The sequence below is a fragment of the Arctopsyche grandis genome, chromosome 6, assembly GCF_051622035.1.
Source record: "Arctopsyche grandis isolate Sample6627 chromosome 6, ASM5162203v2, whole genome shotgun sequence".
NCBI lineage: Eukaryota > Metazoa > Arthropoda > Insecta > Trichoptera > Hydropsychidae > Arctopsyche > Arctopsyche grandis.
Window position 1 is genome coordinate 10,666,886 of NC_135360.1, and position 24,275 is coordinate 10,691,160.

At 32.7% G+C, this 24,275-nt stretch overlaps 3 protein-coding genes across 5 annotated transcripts; 2 read left to right on the plus strand and 1 right to left on the minus strand.

Moving 5' to 3' along the window:
- Positions 1 to 684: 684 nt before the first annotated feature.
- Positions 685 to 4,542, minus strand: LOC143913911 (delta(24)-sterol reductase-like). Of its 2 annotated transcripts, none has more exons than XM_077433967.1 (10): positions 4,412 to 4,542; positions 4,120 to 4,335; positions 3,678 to 3,833; positions 3,380 to 3,604; positions 3,203 to 3,297; positions 2,953 to 3,127; positions 2,008 to 2,142; positions 1,736 to 1,933; positions 1,525 to 1,662; positions 685 to 1,443 (listed from the first exon to the last, which is right to left on the minus strand). In XM_077433967.1, exons 2-10 carry the CDS (start codon positions 4,312 to 4,314, stop codon positions 1,243 to 1,245), a joined length of 1,518 nt encoding a protein of 505 aa, XP_077290093.1. In that variant the 5' UTR covers positions 4,315 to 4,335; positions 4,412 to 4,542; the 3' UTR covers positions 685 to 1,242. The 2 variants fall into 2 exon arrangements, with proteins under 2 accessions (XP_077290093.1, XP_077290094.1); XM_077433968.1 differs by having other exon boundaries at positions 1,104 to 1,443; positions 4,120 to 4,165; positions 4,400 to 4,517.
- Positions 4,543 to 5,842: 1,300 nt separating this feature from the next.
- On the plus strand, positions 5,843 to 14,276 carry Cdc14 (cell division cycle protein 14). The gene is made up of 9 exons (XM_077433969.1): positions 5,843 to 6,019; positions 8,146 to 8,288; positions 8,378 to 8,640; positions 8,718 to 8,927; positions 9,089 to 9,246; positions 9,335 to 9,495; positions 10,444 to 10,582; positions 10,658 to 10,877; positions 10,956 to 14,276. The coding sequence occupies exons 2-9, from the start codon at positions 8,243 to 8,245 to the stop codon at positions 11,994 to 11,996; spliced, it is 2,238 nt and encodes a 745-aa protein (XP_077290095.1). The 5' UTR covers positions 5,843 to 6,019; positions 8,146 to 8,242; the 3' UTR covers positions 11,997 to 14,276.
- Positions 14,277 to 14,511: 235 nt separating this feature from the next.
- On the plus strand, positions 14,512 to 22,040 carry LOC143913913 (trehalose transporter 1-like protein). Of its 2 annotated transcripts, none has more exons than XM_077433970.1 (4): positions 14,512 to 14,802; positions 19,679 to 19,966; positions 20,033 to 20,168; positions 20,485 to 22,040. In XM_077433970.1, exons 2-4 carry the CDS (start codon positions 19,733 to 19,735, stop codon positions 21,768 to 21,770), a joined length of 1,656 nt encoding a protein of 551 aa, XP_077290096.1. In that variant the 5' UTR covers positions 14,512 to 14,802; positions 19,679 to 19,732; the 3' UTR covers positions 21,771 to 22,040. The 2 variants fall into 2 exon arrangements, with proteins under 2 accessions (XP_077290096.1, XP_077290097.1); XM_077433971.1 differs by lacking the exon at positions 14,512 to 14,802 and adding an exon at positions 17,052 to 17,079 and having other exon boundaries at positions 20,485 to 21,948.
- Positions 22,041 to 24,275: the final 2,235 nt, after the last annotated feature.

Here is a 24,275-nt window from a genome sequence, read left to right on the forward strand (position 1 = left end):
AGATCTTGAGTCGAAAGATCAAAAAAAAGGGTGCATGGTAAACGGTACACACTCACTTAATTTGCGCGAGCAGGATACAACAGGAACAAGAGGAACAGGCTTTTCCTCCCGTATTAATGTGCGCGCGCAGAATACGGGAGGAAAAGCCCGTTCCTCTTGTTCCTGTTGTATCCTGCTCGCGCAAATTAAGTGAGTATGTACCGTTTACCATGCACCCTTTTTTTTTGATCTTTCGACTTAAGATCTTTGCCTTCCAATATTTGCGTTTTCGGGCGTTTAACTTTCGCAAAAAGCGATCTCGTGCAAGTCACTAAAATCTCGATTACGAAATATCTGGCACCCAAAAACTACATCAATCACGCAAAAATTGTACTAACGAGAACTAGAGTGCCAGATGTTCCGTGATCGAGATTTTAGTGACTTGCCCGAGATCGCTTTTGCGGAATAGTCCGTTTACCCTTTCTGAAAATATAATGCAACGATTTTTAAATAATGTATTTTATATAACGCAATTTTTTAAATTACATAAATTAATGAATAATGTATTCCGAGGCACAAGTCGTCCCTAGACTATATGCTGCACTTAGGGCACAGTTCAATATGCTTTTCTTCCGATATTCATGTTTTTATTATATAAACTAGAAAAACTTAATTATGTATGTATTTACTAATCCGTGCTAATTTGTGTAAACTGAAGTTTTTTTTATTCTTGTATTATTGTTTTAATTAAACAAAAAAAGTTAACAATGTGTATCCTTATTGAATTCCAAATTATTTATATAATAAGTGTAGTACTAAATTCCGGACTATAAAATGTCATTTTTACTATTTGGCATGTAGTGAAGAAAGTTGTCTTAAGAAAAAGATTCAAAGAAATATGTAAATATATACGTATACATAAATATTTTATGGCTATTCGTACTTCTCAAAATAATAAGATCGTACGAATTGAATATGTACTTATTACTCTAAGATCATTTTCCAATTAGATGCAATTAGAAAGAATAATTTACTTGAAAATTACGTAATTTTTTAATTCTAAATTTAAAACCTCAATGCTGAAAGAAAGCCTCAATCGGTGTTTTATAATTAATATGCATTTAAAAAGTTGTTCGTTCGTATTTACGAATTATTCACATCATATTTATTAAAGCTTTATTTCCATTTTATAACATGATAAACTATGTATATTTGTTAAAATATAGTGTATAGATAAAAAGATATTATGCATACAATTACATATTAAATTCTTGCATTTTTATTAACTTTATCGTATAGCTCAGGGAACGCATTTTCACATTGTAATTTTATTCGCATAGAATCATACAATTTGTGATCAAACATTTTTCTAAACTCTTCTCGGGTAGTGTACGTATCAGCATACAACATTTGGAAGCCATCATTTTTAGTCACAAAATCTTCTATATTCCTCGTAGATTTTACCTGAAATGGTTTACATTTTTTTACAATAAGCATTGAAATCAAACTAGTTATTAAACGATAAAAAATTAACATTGAACCTACAGTTTCAAAATTGTTTGCTTGAGGTACACCATAGACTCCAATATCTACATACATTTCGTAATCGACATTTACCTGTTTGGGGTGAATCATACCAGGATCGTTGTATAATTTGAATGGACATAGCCAAATTGGATAAATCTTTAACAGAAACAAATTTCATCAATTATGTATAATTAGATAATAAAGTATTATTAAAAAATGAATGAATAACCTCTATTTCACTATGGAATTTGTCGATTGCTGATTTAAGCCGTGTCAAAGGTACTAACATGTCTTGAATACAGTGACATTTTTCATACAATTTTCTCACTGCCTCAGTTTGAGTAATTTTCATCAAGGAAACTTTCGGTGGCATTAACCAACCCAACAAAAGTCGAAACAGTGGATTATTTCCAAATGGAATAATATCCTATATGAACGATAATTAATTTTGTAAGAAAGCATTTTTTTCCTTTACATTTATCTTAACATTAAATATTTTACCTGCAATTCCCAAAATAAAGATCTAGTATGTCTATGATAATATTGTCGTAGTGGAATGTATTCAATTTGACCATCTTTTGTATTCATCACATGAGAGAAAAACCATGGTTTGTACCACTTGCCAATTTCATTCGCCTAAAATCGTTAGTATTATAAAATGTTAAATTTAAATTATTTACAATTGAAAATAGGTTTTTAAGCTCTTTTTCCTATTATGCTGTAGATTAACATTAGAATAATATAATACTATGATTACTAACCAAATTAAATTAAATTGTAAAATAGAAAATGATCAGTAGATCAGTAGCTATTAAAATAGATATAAGATGTATTGTGAACATAATTTCGTAATAATAAAAAGCATTTAAAAATCAAAATCAAATTAAAATTATAATTTATCCTGACTCAATGTTATAGTTCAACCGACAAAGAGCTTAAGCACATTTATGCATATTTTATTTTTAACATATTAACCACAGTGACATTACAGTGTACTCTAACGCGTCACTGTGCCCAGTCTCATATTCATAACACAAATAAAGGTAGATAAAACATCCTTGCTTGACATTTATAAATATTAAAGACGTTGCCAATATATTTGTGCAAGCCACAGGAGGAGAAAACAAATCACGATTCCTCAGGTCCCTGAACTTACTAGGTGTATAAAACTTAAATTCATTAAGAACCTGAGGATTGTGTACTAACCCGTTTAATAGCTTAAAAAAGTGCTTTTCCAGAAACGTATCACGACGAGACTCCAATGAGTTGAAGCCTAACGCTCCTAATAGGAATGCATTAGGATATAGCCAAGGATAATTTCACATAAAACTATCTGAAAAACCGTTTTTGGATTCTCTCAATATTCAATGAATGAGTCATATGAGTAGGACTCCATATTATATCACCAATTGGATATATTAGCTTGAAAACAACATTTTGACTCACTTTACCATCGTTACCGGGAGAATCAACCATATCGCCAGTCATTATTACAGCATGCTGTCGATTAAAAACTAATCCTTCGATAAATTCAGCAGGACTTGACTTAAAACTTTCGGCACTGAAAATCTTGATTATATCCTCTTGACTATTAGCATGTTGATACTTCAACTTGATGAATCTAAAACACAAAAAATACTATTTTAGATCGTTTAGCTTTGTATAATTTTATGATTACTTTGTATATAGGAAAAACCTCTTAGCTGGAACAATTTTTAATTCAACAGCAGTAAGGAAACCAAGTGTTCCATGCGACCAAGGTACGCTATAAAATAAATCAGAATTTTCATCCTAAAATTCAATAATACAAACAGGTATACACATTTGATCATTAGTATTAAATTATATTGAAAGTGCACATAAAAAATTGAACCTTGGAACAAGTAGTAACGCTACCGTCTGATAGTACTATTTCATAAGACAAACATATATGTTGAAAAAGACCATATACGTGTGACGATGATTCTACTCCAGTACCGTTAACCATACCACCCACGGTGAGGTCATCGATTTCAGGAACAACAGCTAAAGCATATCCTAAATTAGAGAGTGTAGCACTTAATTGGCCCATAGTGACTAACGGCTCTACTCTCACACTCTAAAAAAAAAACATTAAAAAATATTATATAAAGAAACTCATAATTTAAATTAAATTGTAAATAATAAAATACCATATTTTTAGTATCAACTTTTAGTACGTCGACCAAATTAATGTATATCTTATGATGGGTGTCTTTGTATAATCCTCTACGGAAACTCATGGTCTGCCAACCAGGACGGCCGGTACACATCGGCACCTTTTTCCCACCATCGATCCATTTTCGAACCTATTATAAATATATATGAAATAAGAAAGCGGTATCTATAACAAGCACTATATAACAAAGGTAACAATGATGTCTGTGAATATATGTATGTATTTATTGATAATACAAAAGATTGATAACCTTTGCTGTCGAATAAAAGTTATCTATAATTGGAATCTTCGATGGTTGGCATATTTTGATCGATTTTCAAATACTTTATCTTCATAAAGATGATTTACAATAGATTCGTTTAATTAAAATATTTGTAATGGTGGTATATATTTTAGGACAAAAGTAAAATTAATACCTGAGCCTGTACATTCCGAACTTTTTCGTCGTGTTTTTTTGGGGCACTATTTAATTTAAAAACAATATAGTTCCTAATGTAATCCCATATTTGATACAAAAATGATAGTGGAAGTAAAAATGTCACTACAAAGATCCATCTGTAATTGATGAGTATATATTCAGAGATGTTTTCAGGAATATATTGCTGCCCCATTGTAATATTTGTAAATTATCACTGAAAAATTAAATTGTTTTATAATAATAAGAGATTTTTGATCAATAATTGTAATAAATCATACGGTAATAATTACATGTTATATTAAAATACGAGATGTACAGTCTGTGCTACAGACTACAGACACCCACACCGGCCGACGATAGAACAACATGTAAATTGAACGAGACGAGACGGTCGACGGATGCTGATATTGGCCATAACACTGACCTTCAAATTATTTAAATTCTATTCTAATTTATACGAGAACTCTTAGAAAATCAAAATAATTTACAATTCAACAAACAATCTCCGAAATGGAAAAAATTTAAATACACAAGAACAGCTATAAGATGATAAAAATACATATTATTTTCGCAGTTCAATTTGATGCTTGAAACATTATCGGGGAATTTTGCGTAATTGTTATTGACAAAAATTGGATTTCGAAAGAGACATATGTAACATGTACATTAGATTTAACTACATAGCTACATGCAATTTGATTTTCTTTGCAAGTAATAATTGGTCTCGAAAATGTACACAATGTTGACGTGAATGTTTTTAAATTCAATATTTCTGCTATATTTTTCTTCATTAAATTATTGATTTCATTTAGAAAACATAAAGTACAATAGTGAAAGGAATTGTGTATAGGGTTCGGTGATTGTTAGTCAAATGTGAACCGGTCACAGGACAACCGGTCGCTCTAGATCGGTCACACGTGATCACCCGTCACACTAAAACTGGTAACACCCTAAAACTGGTCACACCCAAAAATTAAAAATTGGTCAAATTTTTGGATGTGACCAGTTTTTTCGTGACTAATTTTCAGGTGTGACCAGTTTTCTCGTGACCAGTTTTAGGGTGTGACCAGTTTTAGTGTGACGGGTGATCACGTGTGACCGATCTAGAGCGACCGGTTATCCTGTGACTGGTTCACATATGACTAGTAGTCCGTTTACCGTAATAAGAGTAGAGGGGCCCTAACGAATAAATAATTGTTGTCAATTTTACGCGGTACGTCTCTATAAATACGCTACATCGCACGGAATACAATCGGATCAATTTACTTGTAAAAATGTATCCCATGTTGTTTATTGTGTGTTTTTGAGTGTATTGTGCAATTTTTATCGATGCTTGCCCATTTTGCGAGTAATATAAAAAAACAGAGAAGTTTTTATTGGACATATGTACGTCGAGCACCGAGCGTCAAATATGACTGTTGCTAAAATTATTTAGATCTATCCGTGGACAGAATTTCTCTTGACAACAAAAGAACACCTAGAGCCACTTCTATTCATATTAAATTTCTTTGTTAGCATGTATGTTTTCAAATCATCAGCTGACTAGTTGTTTATAATATAATGTTGTATAACCTTTCTATTCTTCTCAAAAGCAGTTATTTATGTGTTTTTAAACTTCAATATGTCATGAGGTTTGCACAAATTGATGATCCGAACGCGTAAAATACTATTCAACGGGACGATTATTGCGGGCGACATAGCAACACTGTTAATATTTATTTGCAGTTGTCGGCTTGGTCAACAGAGAGCGCCACTGTCGCCGAGCAGCCGGTTTTGAATATCGGTCGTCGCAGTAACGGTCGCGAGCGGCTCGTTCGTCGGCGCTGCGCCCCCGCGACTGCGCCCCCCGCAGCCCCCTCCGCCCCACGCCCCCGAAAGGACGCGAGCCGACCGAGTAGGTGAGGATATCATAGTATTAGTAGCGCAGCCGTGTGACATTTGGCCGCGGTGACGTTTCGTCGGTGACGTTTGAGCGCGGGAGTGTGCCCCCGGGGGCGTGTTCCGTATGTTCCGGTCGTGAGCAGGTGTGTTGCGCCCCCGCAGCCGCTTCCCCTGGCCGGAGCGCCCGCGCCCACGCCTCCCCGCGCCCACTCCCATCGCCCTCCCAATACGGAGCGCACACTCTTAATTGCTTCGCAGCTCGAAGACGCTCAGGTGGGCGCACTCGAACTCGCACTCGCACTCGTATCGTTTCTCAAACTGTCTATATTATTCCTCAACAACTACGCGTTTTCGATGTGAATTGTACAACTATAATTTATGTAACTTCTTGTTGGATTCTGATCAAAAAATCGCCACATTTATGCTTCATTTCTTATATATAGAAAAATAGATTACATCAAATTTTTTACTACTACTAAACAGAAATGTATCAATTTCGATTCTTATGTAGTTTTTTCGTTAATGCGTACATTCTGTTTGAGACATATTTATTTCTTAAAAGGACAACAAAAAAACTCTCATATTCAAATGAAAATGTTTAAAACTTAAAAGTATATAGACCAATTTGCATAGTTGGCCTGATTTACATATAATGGGAGGTAATATCAGACCATTTGTACTTTTGAAAAGTTTGATAAGGGTAGATGATAAAGTGGAGAGAATGAAGAGATTGAAACGGCAGTGGGCGGGTCACGTAGCTAGAAAAAAATGGACGAAAGAAGTGCTCGATTGTTACCTTAGAGAATGTGAAAAAATTGAAAGGAAGGCCACAAAGAAAATGATTGGATTTTTGATTTTTAAATGCTTTTTGTTATTACGAAATTATGTTCACAATCATTGATGTATAATACCCTAAATCCGCCCTCACGTCTTATACTGGTCTCCCTTTGGCGCATGCAAAATACATGGCGCATGCACAGTTTCTCTTAGTAGGTAGGTAGGTACCGCTGCGTCGTAGGGAAAAAAACCATTTTTTTCCCAACTTCCCCGCTAGTTAAACCCCCCGCACCCCTCAGTTATTGAAGACAAGATCTCCGACCAAAATCACACGTCTATGTGTATTGTACATCAATGTTCATAATACATCTTATATATATTTTAATAGCTACTGATCTACTGATCATTTTCTATTTTACAATTTAATTTAATTTGGTTAGTAATCATAGTATTATATTATTCTAATGTTAATCTATGTTACAGCATAATAGGAAAAAGAGCTCAAAAACCTATTTACAATCCTTATAAATGCTCATAATACATCTAATACATAATATTAATTAAAGACTCTCTAAAGTCGATGACCTAAAGCAGATTGTGTTTAGGTAATCTGTGTAAGATAAGTGGATGAAGTTAGAAGTATGTGTGGGATGAGATGGATGATAGTTCTGCAAATCTGCGACGAACGGAAGTGTGTTGGTGAGGCCTTCATCCAGCAGTGGATGGTGGATGGCTGTAAATGATGAAGTGACATTATTAGAACTTTATGTTCTATAATGGTGTTATTATTTACGACTAATCTATAGCATATTCTAACTCTAAAATCAAAGTGAATTATTTGCACAATTGTTACTCTCTCTGATTTATTAAAATTGAATATCTAAGATGTAAGATTTGAGGGAATCAATCGTGATGTTTGTATCGTTATTATCAATTGAGGTGAAAGATTAAATAGAATAGAATTATGCCATCGATAGATAGAATTTTAATTTATCAAATTATGACTTTTTTTTTCAGTCGATGCATTTTGAAATTAACCAAGATTAAAATAATCTTCATTTTTTTTTTTTTTTGAAGATCTCATGTATGTGTTGGATGCAGGCCTTGACCTGTTAGTTGCATAACACATTGAGGATCTCAGACTAAGCACGCCTACGCTTAATTTTATGAATCATTTCCACAATTCATAATCAACGCTAACAGTTTTATTCAACAACTTGTAGACGAATACAACGTTGTGTGTGTGGTTTTTTTTTCTGACATCAAATTGTGAACGTCTTTTGAATTTATAAAGGCAACACTTTGATTCCGTTCACATTTTCATAAATCTCTTAAATAAAATAATTTTTTTATATACCATTCACAGGTACTCCTTGAATGAAACATGCAATTTGATCAGTGTTGAGTAAGTGAATGTTATAGAAGCATTTTTGAGACAGATAATCCAATATCGCCGGTGCAAAATGGACGAGAATGATGTTATCATATCGTCGACTGAAATAATACCAGGTATTTTATTTGAATTTCAGTCACATTTTGTCTTTTGGGTCAATTTAATTACTGAGTTATTAAGATCTATTCTATTTTTTTACTTTCAGACAAGCTCTACTTTGCCACTTTAGAATGCAACTACAAGCCAAAATCGACAAAAAATAGTAAATATTTTCACATTGAAGATGAGATTGTGTACGAAAGTTTCTATCTGGATTATGGTCCTTATCATTTATGTCATTTGTACTTTTTTTGTACAAAACTGAACGGAAAGCTAGCCAAAGCGCCGAAATCTAGAAAAATCGTATTTTATACTAGCGATGACAACGTGTTGCGGTTGAATGCTGCTTATCTCATCGGCAGCTATGCTGTAAGTTTTACCTCCTTTTTTTACTCGATTCACTCAATTTCCTTGTTCTATTATATTTATACTCTTATTTTTTTTAGATTATATATTTGAAATTGTCAGCGAAAGCTGCTTACGATCTCGTCACCGGTGGTAGTCATTGGGAACTGTTGACCTTTAGAGATGCGTCGGCAGGCTCACCCCTGTTTGAGATTTCTTTGTTGGACGTTTTTCAAGGCTTGCATAAAGCATTCAACGGTGGCTTCTTCAATTTCCAGCATTTCAATTTTCAAGAGTATATGTATTATGAGGTAAATTTAAATAAAACAAACGTCAATTGAGAAACCCTATAAGCTTCCCACAATTTTAAATCGCGCATAGACTTACGAGGTTTCTCAAGTAGCCGATTCGATCAATCGTTAATTATATAAACACGTATTTACTTTTTTTTTACATTACTATTGTTTTACAGAAAGTATTGAATGGAGATCTCAATTGGATTATACCAGACAAAATGTTAGCATTCTCGGGGCCTCATTCGCAGTCACGTTTGAAAGATGACTATCCTCTCCATGCGCCCGATCATTATCATCAATATTTCAAGGATAATAATGTTACTTGCATTGTGAGGTTAGGGCTTTGAGTATTTATCCCATGTGTTTTTTTTTTTATGGAATAATTTAAATTTAGATGATCTAAAAGTATGTACATTTTATAGATTGAATCAAAAATCGTATAATGCAAAACAATTCACAGAATTTGGTTTTGAACACCACGAGTTGTTTTTCTTAGATGGATCAGCACCTTCCGACATTATTGTGGATAAATTTAATAAAATAAGCGAAGAAACAAAAGGTGCCGTAGCTGTTCACTGCAAAGGTAATATTCTGTATAATACTAACTAACTATAGGCCGTAAACATATATATTTATATACTGTATTTTTAATAAAACTTCATACAAAAGCCACCAACACAGCGTGTGTGTTTTTAGATCCTCCAATCTTCATACAAAACAAGTATTATTTAAAAGATTTAGTTTCAAACTCCCATTCATAAATATCATACCAATAAATAAAAATGTTTAAAGCTTGACTTGAATTTATCGATAATATTCTAAAATAATAATATTCAGAAATTTCAAATCCTTTGATATCGAAAGTCACTTATTTTTTCTTGCACAGTATTCATACTTCTCAAATTGAATATTTTATTCAAATGAATAAATAACACAATGATCTATAGGATTGATATTGTTTATTACGTGAAAATACATACATTGAACGTATGTATACAAAATTGAATACATAAATTACCACAGTTTGAGATATAATGATCTGATCTGATTCATACGATCGAAGACAACTGTAAAGAAGCTGTGTTCCATTTTTTCATAGAAAGATTTAGGAGTTATGTATGTTTAATTTATAAAGTCTACTATTTTTACCCTTCCTCGAAAAATACGTAGACTTTCATAGAGTTTCCGGAAAATTCGGGCAGTCCATAAGGGCGAAATCACACAGGGAAGAAGTTCTCCTACATTTCTTCAAATATGGGATACACTGTTATCGATCACTGTCAAGCAAAGATAAACTTTTACCGAAAACATTCCAGGGGGTGATTTTGGGACGGTGTGTGCTGGGCGTGCCTTGATTATGTGCTGGGCATGCCACATTTTTTCGCATGTTTAAAAGTACTACAAAAAACCACGTGCCGCTTTCCTTCCTGTGTGATTTCGCCCTAATGAGTTGAAATTAAATAAATGTAAAAATGTCTAGTGGTTTAACAACTTGTGCCCCTCTAATTTGCCTTTTTATTTTTATTTTCAGCTGGACTCGGTAGAACGGGAACTCTAATTGCATGCTACATGATGAAGCACCTCGGTTTTACTGCGTGTCAAGCCATTAGTTGGTTGAGAATATGCAGACCAGGCTCTGTGATTGGCTTTCAACAACGCTTCTTACAAGAGTGAGACTTTTATTTACAATTACGCGTTGATTGATTGTTTTACATAAAATTTTTACACTCGTCATTATGTTATAGGACGCAATCGAGAATGCTATCTGAAGGCGAGGTATATCGTCGTAAACGTGGTGTTACTTCAATACCGAAATTCAAACGTGGGATTTATTCGCGAACTGCTACTACTAATACGGAAGACGTTGAAAACGCCAATTTTATTGAATCGAATTCTAACAGCGTCAGTTTGGATGATTTGGAAAATGTTCCTGCTGGGAAACCTGCCATTTGCAGGCTGATGAAGGTATGTATTTTAATTTATTAATGTTTAAATTTTCTATCATTTGTATACATATAAATAAATATATTTTTTTGACTTCAGTTGGATACAGATACAGAATTGTCGACAGCTAAACAAAACAAAGACGATTTTGTAAGTCTCGATTCGATCATTAACTCTAGTCAGTTAAATACAATGGAGTCACGTGCTGTTGCACATAAAACGAGAGCGAACACGGCTCTAGCCAATGCGAAGAATTCTTACACATCAAACAAAAATAATTACATGATGTCAAACGCTAGTACCAATTCTAAATCTATGACCGTCAAGGTGCAAACGACATACACGCCCAAAAAGTTGCAAACAACGACTTCGACCATCGGCTCTACAAATCTGAAGCCGACGAGTCTCTCTTCCAAGTCTTCGGTGATGCATCCGGTGAAGATGACCATAGCGAAGAGTCAATGCGGAAAGAGTACCATACACAGTCCAAGAGCAAATCTTGCGAGAAACTACGGTCAAGCTTATCCTCACAGTGCAAGTCCTCTCAAAACATATGCAAGAAAAGCTCCGAATTCACTCAAATCAGCTTCGGTTCCGACACACTTGAAAAGTACTCTTCCGAACTTTGTCGACACTCCCACATCACATAGCAAAGATTTCGATTCTAATCTAAACTTGGTGGTCGAAGCACCCAGGAAAGTCGTCGCAAATATGAACAATTCACCTGCTAAACTCGTCAACGACATACCCAAGAAGAAAGTCATTCTACGAAAGAAACCGCTCAGAGTCGCCACTGTTGATGAAATAAAAGACATGAAGAATTGTAACATTTCGAATTCCGATAGCGAGAAGGACTCGACGAATACGACTCTCACCAATATATCGGCAGACAGCTTAGAAAATATTCCGTGTAAAATGCCCACGCGAAGGACCAAATCTAAAAGTCCAGAGCCGATGCATCACATTGCTGAAAACTTACAGAACGACGATGTGGAGGAAGGTATTGATTCTCAGGGCAGTAAGCTGTGCAAGATAAAAGCTTCGAGAAAGAAAGTCGCCACATTCGTAAGCAATAATTTGAAGAAGGACGGAGTGAAGACGCGTAACTATTCCACCCCTCCTGCGGTGAAGAAGAAATGACTATGATTTTCTTAGTCAAGATTTTTTCAGTCTATGATTGTCTTGCTTGATGACACTTTAAATCTTCAGAGAGTATGTTTCATTTAACCTACATATTACTACCTACATACGTATGTTGTAGAACAAAAACACAAATAATGTGTTATGTTGAAGTATCGTTTTGAATATATTTTTATAAACTTTCACATTCATTATGGGTCTTAATATTTATAAACGTTACGCATGTAGAACATGTTGGAAAATCTCGCATGTGCTATATTTATAGTCAGTTCCTATAAAAATCTTTTTTTTTTTCACTACAATATTTCTGAAGAACATCAGTTCAATATTCCAGTCCAGTTTTCTTTGGTGCTTCCGATATATATATAAAAATTGCATGAAATATTTTTTATTCAATTTAAAAAAAATCTTCCTTTTAGAATAAATAGTACCGTTTTAATTACATTTTATACAAATGTATTATGATGCTATTTTGAAGTTTTATTTGATGTATTAACTACTTTTTATACAAATTTATACATTAATTACAAAAATTGTTATCGATATTCAAAATATGAATCTCATGTATTGTATATACAAGTTTTGCACTTATAAATTGTTTCATTTGTTGTGCGTTATTTTGTATGTGTATTGATATTTCTCAGTTTTGAAATATCATTGAACTTTTATCACAAACGTTCTATTTCATATATATTTTTTTATTTGTTCAACCTTTTTAGACAGCGTATTTATATTCTGATGTATTCCAATTTTATTTATAATACTGTAACAACATTAAAATTTAACATATCGAATAATTGATATTAAAAAAAAATAATCATACACGATGCTTTCGAGGATACACTTTTTGATTTTTACGCTTTTTTTCTTTAGCTACGTTTATAACTAATTTTAGAAATAGAATTAACGTTATTTGTTTTGTATTTTTTATGTTTTTAATTGTTGATCTATGCATTACATATACATTACATACATATATATTCCATACATATCATTTTATAATCTCACAAAAACCAGATACATTTCAAATCGTAAAGGAAATAATATTCTAATATGGACCAGCTAAGTTGTATTTTACTATAAAACTTTGCTCTTTTTTGTGTTTATTACACTTTTATACATGAATTATATGAAAAGTTTTGAAAATATACCTGCTATAGATAATATATGGATTTGGAAGCTGAAAAATTCAATTTTCATAGTCTTTTCACTTTGTTGTAAATATATTAATAGTACAAAAGTAAATTGTTCATATTGTATGTTAAACGAACAATATACATAATTTATTTTTTTCATTAATATGCTTCAATGTAATTAAATTAATAGTAATGGTTGCCTACTGCTACTCATTTCTACAGTACATAATGTTTTTATTACTTTATATCCATATGTGAAGCATAGTAGATGATTATGTTTAATTGTTATTGATTGGCACTTTCAAACGAAACTAATACTGTGATTTTACCCATATTTATGCTCTTAAGAATATAAATTATACCGAAATTTTATTAACTTACCAAAAATGAGTAAGTACTTCGAAAATCATTTAAAATGTACTAAATCCTAGCTAGTTAACGAAGCTATTACTTTAAAATAATTGGTATGAATTCTTTTGAATGACGCAGGTGCCATTTATTACTTAACGTATGCAAACTTGATCTAAATGAAGTATTGTTAATATTTATTTTTTAATATTAAATGATCCTTGCATATTTTACGTGAATGTGTTTATATGTGTACTATAGTTATGGAACTGCAGCAATATTCGTGATGGTTTTATTAAATTTAAATATTTTGTGATCTTACAGATAAATTTTGCCCATTTTTGTTCCTTACTTTGATAAAATTTGTTAATATTAATGTATTGTAAGTAAAGAGGTTTATATGATATGAGCTGTGATGAGGGAGTGGGATTGTAGTTGATTTGATCTACATGAAGCCGTTTTTCAAGTATTAAATTTAGCTTGTGTAAAAACAATGATAATATAAACAGCTTTAGTTAGATAGATGGTAATTGTAGATTGAATTTTGTAGCGTGATAATCTGATCTAGCATTTTGAACCTTTGATTATAAATTGGCGTCGCTCGTTGTTAACGTTTTCATGCTGCTTTTTTTATTTCTTTTTACATATTATAGATTAGTCGTAGCTTCTAAGGCTTTGAACAATGTACAGCTTTTTATGTGTTTAATAATATTTTGTATCTAAAACATATTATCGTTGCTATATTTGTGCAGTTGAGATGTTATAATTTTGTTAAATAAAAATTAATCTATTTCACAACACACTACGAGTTTTAATGTGTAATTTTGCTCCATACCTCGTCGACCGATTTATAATTATTCGTAGGAAAGTGAAAGTATTCATTCAATCAAAAACATTTTGTTGAATCGATCTGCATGAATGTTTTACATGTAATCGGTCGGTTATTATAATAAAAGTGCGACTCTGGAATTGAATACCCCTCTACAATTGGCAACTGAAGTGTTTTCGTGAGAGAAATTGAGAAACTCGCCAGTTTCCCAGTCGCATTCAACTGAGAAACACGCGTCAGTTTAATTACAATAATATTTCTGAAAAAAATTAAAAATAAATCAATACAAACATTGTATTTCATTTTGAATCATACAGATATTTATTGCTCGTATCCGCCATATTTAAATAACGTGACAGTTTCGCGGTGTGATATTCAATCAATTGTTTTACAACAATAATATATTTTTGTTTGGACGATATTAATTGCGTTAAGTTTATTTTAAATTTGGCTCTTAGTGAAAGCGAATCGCAAACGAACCAATTGCGAATCGGTAAGTACCTATTCATCGAACGATTAATTTCAATTATATTTATTACTATCGATCACAACGTGTGATAAATCATGATTAGATACATGTATCGTAGCTCTTATAAAGCCGTTCATTTGTTTTGAATTCAAAAATCGATGAAACTTCCAGAACATTCCCTACGTGTGGGGTTGCCAGTACATCGATATAATTTCCTCATCGTTTTCCTGCATTTTTCTCTTTTTTTTTCACAACTAGTCAACATAGCGCCATCTCTTTCTACAATACTAACGGAACGTTTCAAACATAGACGAAAGATAATTAATTTTATGTATTGTACATTTGTACTTCCTTTAAAAAAATATGCAAATATGTATGTATATATATGTATGTACGTATCGAACTTTTACTTGACATTGCTAGAACGTTCAGTTCGATGCATTTATTAAATTCCGAGCTTTTAAGCGTGCAACGTCAAGACCCGTTGCACTAAATAAACTAGTTTACTCCCAGTTGCATGTATAAAAGTTAAATTCTGTTTGTGTGCAAGATTGTCCGTGACTCTGATTCTGGGCTTAGCTTGTTGCTATGTAAAATACATGTAAGGTATAATAACTAAGGTGATGGAAATGTTGAAGTATGTATGTACTAGTATAGCTTGAACTTGTTTCTACTATGAATCATATATACTTATGTATATTCTCTATTCATACGATATTATTTGATGAATGTGTCTACGTTTTGTATATTGAAGGCTAAATTGAACGTAATTGTTATAAGGGCAAGGGATAATTGGAAGTTTTTCAGATAGTTCAAAATTCATAATATGTACATACATACATACATACATACATACAAACGTACATATAATAAATTCACTTTAAATTTCCATCTTATTAGTTGAGAGTTCAATATGAAATTACGGTAATTGGATCATTAGTCACATTGCGATCGTCCAAAAGACAATTTTTGCCATGAAAATCGCGAATACGGAATATTTCGAGTTCTCGTTAGTATGATATTATAGTTATCGTTAATATTATGGACTTTTCGGCTGCTAGATGTTCCGTTATAGAGATTTTAGTGACATTTGGGCGAGCTCTTTGTGACCAATAATCACCGAACCGAAATTACTGTCTTTCTAGTAGATCAAAATTTTAAATATTTTAACACAAAAACATGTTATGTATATGAAAAATTTAGTCTTGCTCAATTTGGATTTTTTCAATGACTCCACAACCCTAGTTAAAAAAATCAGTCAAAGTCTCGAGGTCACAAAACTTCATCTATTTGTGACTACGTACAAAATAGATAAGTAAAAAACGAGTGGCAATTCTACATAGTTTATGTATCGTCAGAATTTGCATTCTGTATTATTAACTATTTCATATAAATTCTTATCAAATTTACGCCATATTTTCAAATCGGTTGTTTGATCGCAAACATGGCTTCGATATTTACATATTCATAAAAAATAATAGATGCCTTCATAATATTTGCACAATTGAATCGGATTCCAATAATAAGCGATTATTCCATTCTACGATTACGCAAATTGTCTGTTGAAAACCAGTTAAAGATCTTTCCGGTTGAAAACTGCAAAATAGATGCAATTAAGTAAATTTGATATCTAAATTAAGCTACTTGATCTACTATTGATCGAATTAATGTTTCAGATCACTTGATCAAATATGTACTACGAAGTTATTTCACATTGGATATTTTCGCACACGTGAAGTACAGCTGAAATATCATATGTAATATGTATGTAGGTTATGGTCGACTATCTAAATTGGCAAATGCTGAAAATTTACTATACGTATCAATATCAATGACATGCGTAAATGTACATATATCATAATCATTTTTAATTGATATCCATCTGTATAGTCCGATCTTATACTGTGTTAAATATCTAACAAAAAGGTAGACTGTATATTTGATTACAGCTTTATTGATAACTAACATAAAAATTCAAAGCATGTTCATACCAGTAATGTAATTTTATAGCCCTTCATTATTTCACAAGTGCTATTTGTATAGTATTAAAGTGGAATTACTTCTTTATTTGTTTAAAGCACACTTATCGAATTAAAACGACAATCAACCGGTAAGAATTACTGCAGTTGTCATTTAAGCGCTTAAACAGCATGTCACTCTCACATTTTCCCGCTTAAATGGAATTTATATCGTATTTTATTGCGGAACATTAGCGAGGAAATATCCATTTCGTTGAAATATCTATTTCTCGAAGATCTTCAGTCAGTATCCGGGCGCGATCTGGGGTGGCTGGTCACTTTGGTAGATATGTTTTATCTGTTGATTACTTGATTTTTCGATGATTTCGTCTTTGTGATTCTCGGATTGATTGGAATATATGTATTTCGAAATATTTTCATAATAGATTCGAAATACTTTCACAGCTGCATAATAATTTACGCTCGTAGTGTAAACGGTTCGACCGAGTTCCAATAATAATTTATGTTATTACACGTTTCTAACAAAAGTGCACGTTTTAATAACTTCATACGACTTTTGTAACAATAAAACACGGCAATTTATTGCATTAAAAAAAGCATTATGTATATTGTATGCTACCTTTGATCTGATAAGCATGCAAGTACTTATGTATAAAGTGATTATTTTCTAAGCATATTTCGATACTCGATGTACATATGCATGTAGCTATGCAAAATTATTTGACCATATATACATACGTCATATTTTGAATCACATATAACTTCATGAATCTTTTGTGTCCGATGACAAAATATATAGATACATATTATTACTGAATAACAGTAGGTATAACAGGGCCGTTCTGTTATGTACGCGGTGGAACGGCGTTCCGGCACCTTTATTCACGCTAAATATTTTTAATGTTTAAAAACAATTAGACGAAACAATGCTCGATCATACATAATGACAATCTATATGTATGTAATCGTCAAAATGATAAAATATGATGTTATGAACCGGATGAAATATGGATGGATTCGAAATATTGGCGTTGTTAATGGCGTGGCTTAGGAAAAGTTGCTTTTAATTTTATTTGAATATAATTGTCTTGACGAGAAGTGAGTTCCAGCACCTTTTTTATTGAAAATGCCCTGGTTATACATACATATATGCAAAATATTACTTATATACTGGTGCTGTATCTTTTTTGCAGAACTACATACGTTCACTTCATTATATGTATGTATGTAGATATAATTTTTGTTTCCGTGACTACAAACCTAATTTTAATATAATTATAGCATGTCTAGTATCTATGCTAAATTATTTTTTATGATAATCGTGGACACTTTTATAATGATTTAAATAAACCTGTAATTTTTTAAGTCACTGTCTGGCAAAACTTTTTTTATTATAGAATATTTTTATTTCGTGATCGATTCGGATAAGAATACAATCATTTTTCATAGGAGTATTTTGGAAATAAAATAATTAGTTTCACCAAAAAATTAGCATACATGTATAATTAATTTTTGATCATTTATTATGTACTATTTATTAGTTTTTGTTCATTTAGTCTGTACTATTTATTAGTTTTTGTTCATTTGTTTATTTACTTACTACGTTATAATTTTACACTTAAACAAAAGAACACGATTTATGATTTAAAATATATGTATTTAAAATATACAAAAAGCTTTTGTTTTGGTTTCAATTATTCGATTTAAAATTAAGATGCTTTTCATTTGTTTTTTTTTGTAATACTAGCTGAACCCGGCATGCGTTGCAATGCCACAATAACGCATGCAATTCCCGTTCCCATTCTCATTCCCGTTCCCTTTCCCGTTCTTGTTCCCGTTTCCGTTCTCATTTTTCGGAACAACGCAGGCAGCGAACACCCTGGTCGCGACGTGAAAACATTTGAAATTATAGCGAATGACACTCATTCCCGTTTTTTTTTCACAGTAATCTTCCCGGATATGCATACAAAAAATCCTGAAAGTTCCATCGTAATCGCTTCAGTGGCTTAGGAGCCTATTCGAGACACACACACACACACACAGACATTCATTTATATATATATATATATATATATATATATATATATATATATATATATATATATATATATATATATATATATATATATATATATATATATATATATATATATATATATATATATAGATAAATCAGCAAAAAATAGAGGTACATATGCGAATAAAAAAATGGATGACATATTGAATTAGTTAATAAATATGTATATTTACATACAAAGTATTAGTTAATCTATGAATCTGTAGGGCAATTCATAATAATATATATATTATACATACGTACATATATACATTCACAAGTCTAATATATATGCAACAAATGCACGTGTTTCATCACTATAGGATTTAGTTTACGTTTAAACTGTCCCGATTTGATGCAATCTGTTGTGCAATTAGTGCAACGATCGGTATTTTCGTATATATGGAAACCTTAGCCTCTATAGATTAGCTACTATCTGAATGACCCAATATTTTCAGATGTTTATCAATCGACAACAATTATATTTATTATTTTGAGCCCCGACTTTAATATTTTATACTATATAAATATCTATTCAAAAAATACGAACGGGTTTCAATGGTTGACGCGATTTCGATGCAACTGTTCAAGAGTTTCACTTTCACTCAATTTCACGTGCAATTTGAGTTGCACAGGACCTGATGCGATTTCGTAATTATTTTCAGCGTTACAACTTTCATGCTTTTATTTATATTGTTTACTTTAATTTCACCGTATGAGGAAGTGAAGTAGCAACTTTCGTATCAGATATGACCTGAAGATTAAATGCTAACATCGCATTTTCACCAATCACAAATATTTATGTACCATATCCCCTCACATTTGCGTGATATTCTGTAATTTTAACCAATTTATTATTTCACAGGTTTTGAAACGAAATGAGACGGTAAAAAACCAAAAAAATCACATCGTTTGAGAGATGACCAATGAAAAGAAAACGGTTGATTCGGGCTCTGGTGATGATTCCGATTCGTTGGAACAAAAGCAAGACAGAGCGGCTGCCATCTTAGAAAATTTAAAAGATGGTAATCTAAAGAAGAACTTGTCTCTAGTATTCAACATTACGACATCAGTTGACGGTTTGTCGACGAAGGAAACACCCTTGATCGAGAGCAACACCACCAGTCAGAGATTTTCACCGCTATGTCGACAGGTAATTTTATTTAACAATCAAATTTAAAACATCATAGTAAAAAACTACAAATAAATGGATTTTTAGAGTATGGCAGCGATGGGCTCCATATTGGCCACACTATCTGCTGGGATGACCAGTGGGTATTCATCAACGTTGCTGCCTCAGTTGAATCAAACTGATAGTTCCATTCCTATGTCGCAAGAGATATCTTCGTGGATTGGTTCGTATATACATACATACTTTCTTGTACTAGGCTAGACTATGAAGCCATAAATTATCACGTGTTAACAAATAAATGTGTTAAAACACTACTATATATCTTGCTGCATGTCGCATTGCAAATATAATAAATAGCGTACGTGCTTAAATAAAAGTAATCACCTTTCTTCATACTTAACTATCCACGATCATTAAAATATTGAGATATCTGCATATACAAGTGTATAATAGGATCTAATATTATATGGATCTAATATTAATTATATCCAAGCATTTTGAGTTTTACTACGATTTTCAAAGTTTTCCGTTTCTTCTAGCTTCTGTGGCAGCTCTTCCTATGTTTGCCGGATGTATAATATCTGGCTTCATGATGGAGTCTCTAGGTCGCCGGATGACCCACTTGGTTCTTGCTATCCCCTTCATTTTGGGATGGGTACTGATCTCAACGACGTACAACCTACCTCAGTTGCTGATAGGAAGATTCCTCACCGGTCTCTGTGTGGGGCTCTTGGGACCAGCCGGTTCAATCTACATAGGGGAAATAAGCGATCCTAAATACAGAGGATTTTTACTAGCGGGAATATCACTAGCAATATCGATGGGACTTTTAATAGTTCACGTCATCGGAACTTACATCAATTGGCACTTGACGGCTGGAATATCAGCGTTGGTGCCTTTCTTCAGTTTCGTCTTCATGTCCTTCGTGCCGGAGAGTCCCAGCTGGTTGGCGTCCAAAGGACAAACTGAAAAGGCTGTCAAAGCTTTCAAATGGTTGAGAGGTTGTGATGAACAATCGATGAAAGAGCTTAATGCGCTTTTGGAGAAACAAGCAATAGCTTTAGCTGAAGCTAACTTACAACCGAAGATCCCAATGTTTAGCAAGCAAAAGTTGATCAATTTGAAAGAGACATTCAAACGACCGGAGTTTATAAAACCTCTGCTTATAATGATTGCATTCTTCGTCACTCTACAACTGTCTGGAGTCAATGCAGTCGCTTTTTACTCAGTGCATATAATGCAATCTACTCTAGGTTCTGGAATCGATGAGTACATGGCTATGCTGATCATAGATAGCGTGAGACTATTGTCTTCACTAGCTGCTTGCATATTGTTAAGAGTTGTTGGAAGAAGACCTCTGGCATTGATCAGCGGAGTTTTCACTGTGATATCACTATTCGGTATTGCAACATTCAGATACGTTGGTTCGCACCAAGGTCTGTCTCTGAACGATTACTCGTGGGTGCCTCTGGTATTTTTGATCGGCTATATCGTAGCGACTTCAATTGGCCTCACCCCCCTGCCCTGGGTCATGACTGGTGAAGTTTTCCCTGCTGATCTTAGAGGTATAGGTTCGGGGATATGTACCAGCATGTGCTTCATAGCCTTCTTCGGTGTGGTGAAGATGGCGCCGGCTATGTTTACTGAATTGGGAGCTGAAGGAACCTTCTTGTCTTACGGAATCGTTGCTTTGCTAGGCACGTGTACCATTTATTTCTTCCTTCCTGAAACAAAGGGAAGGACACTTCAAGACATCGAAGAGGACTTTAGAACAGGTAAAAAGACAGAGAAGCGAGAGCCTGAAAGTAGTCAAAGTAGAATGTAGAACAATATTCGATTCGAAATAGGTTGCATGTGTAATATATGTATGTGATGTCTATCTCAAAACCATAATGTAAGTTGCCATTGTACATTAATATGTCTTTTATAATATGCTCGTAAATATTTTATGTAACTATTAAGAATTATTTTAAACCCAAAGCGTATTATATTCTCTTGCCAAGAAGTCGTAAAATGCCATTTGGTATCTAACGTATTAAAATAAAATATTTAAGTTTAATTTTATTTATACAATAAAAAAATATGTTTTATTATTAAATGCATGTTATTTATTTTTTATCTCGATTTCCAAGTGTATACATATATTGTGATATAAAATGTGTCTATTTAATAATCGTTTATAAATAAATATTTTTATAGAAAAATAATTATTAGCAGTCTGTGATTAATGTTCATGTTTTAGATATTATTCTATACTGTATCAAAAACAAATGAGTTTTTTTTTCAATATAATAAAATATTTTCTTAAAAAAAAGGAAAACAAAAGAATTTTTAATCTAAATAAATATATTCATATACAAAATGACTTTCCTTGAGAGATTTCGTTCGTAAATGTTTACATTCCTTATCACGAAAATTTCGCATTGAAAATTTATATTTTGGCGGAGTAAAATTTCTTTTACAAACTACACTACAGTATACAATACACATAACATTCGTCGTAGTGATTTAAATGTCTCAAACAAACAATATATTTGAAAATTAGCGTACGACAACTAATGTGGCTATTTGTGCTGAAAAATCTGAAAATAAACCTGCTCGGAAGCCTGTTTCCTGTTTTGAAACCACGAATGCGCACTACAACGAGAAGATTCACACAAAAATCGGACGATCGCGATTTTGTTATGGCACAAGGATGTTGTGATTGTTTGACGCAAGTGTCAATTGCCATTTGACATCTTATTGACGTACGTGTTCTTCGACCCAGCCCTCAAAACGAATTGATCACGAGCTTTTCAATTGGCGTAGTGGCTTGACACACCCATTTGCGATCCAAATTAACACAGCTTCTAAGAATTTTATTAATTTGCAACAACAATTACTTTTAATTAGTCTAGGAAGAACTGACCTTGTATTTTCGTTACACTTGATGTGAATATATTTTAGTTTTCTATGCGAAGAATATCATAGCCCATAGTATAATACATATATTAGTATACGAACGATGTACTGAATTTTGAAACGCTTCCATTTAATTGTCCGAAAGTTTTGGCTCCATGTTGCAATGCAGCACTTTCAATCGCATATATAATATGTGACTTGCCCTTAGTATTCATGACTAAAACTTCTTGTCTCATGGACGTCCAATGTTTCATTAGTTGAATTAGGTCAAGTGAATGTCGTTTGTATAAAACATAAAATTGGCTTGATTGATTAAGCCGATTCGATATTTTCATAGTTGCAATGAAAATGTATTGTTCATCATCAAAAATGTTACATTTTTTAACTTGAACTTTACATTCATATTACTTTTTAATGAGAGATTGATTGTTACTGCAAATTTAATTGAAAATAAATAGGCGAAACGTAATAATTGAAGGCGTGACCATATATGTATGTAGTTCGTCGACCATTGTGACATATAAGAATGTAGAAGAAAAGATTATATAGGAAATTACATACATATGAACGTTAAAGATCCATCATTGTATCAACAAAACTATATACATATGGATGCACAAGTATATTTAAATATATTGATGCGTAGGGGTGGGTGGAGGATTCAAGTAAAAGGTCAACAGTCGTCTCACAGCATTTAATGATGATTAAGGAGATACACGCAGTGGCAGTGCTCTGTCCAGAATGACCTGATATCGCCTACGTACCGCCTTATAAAGGGTAGATCTCTCAGGACGTCTAATCTGTTTACCTATTGTATAGTCACGTATTCGGATATGTATTCCCACGACATTGGGTCTCCCCGTACCGATTCTGAGAAAGGACTAATAACGGTCATTGTTTAGCCTAAATGCACTTAGAGTCCAGATATAATCCTGGAAGTAAGTGCAAGCACTTAGTTAATCCGTTAACAGATAACCCTTGAACGGTCACATAGTCTCTGGGATTCTATTCGCTTAATCCGCGGCGTACGTAACAATATAATTAAGATTCCTTCTCTTACAGATTCTGTGTTTCCATTTAATATTGTTTGTTCATTTTAAATGTGTTCATATACATACATACATAATACACGCATATCAACTAGGAATGTTAAATAACAAATTGTTAACGTATGTATGTCTTAATTCCCATTGCGTTAATTACTGATAAATTCTATAGAATCGTTACATTTAAAAGGAAAAAAAGCAACAAACATGTTTTCCAAACAGAACGACTCAACAGCAATTAAAATCTTTGCTTGAGGTCGAATCGTTTCAATTAGAACTTAATATGCGATAACCCTATCCAAGAATCGTGACATGTTTTATTGCATGCAGAATTTAAACTTTATCAAAATACACATTGCGATATATATTTCAAAGCGTATTTG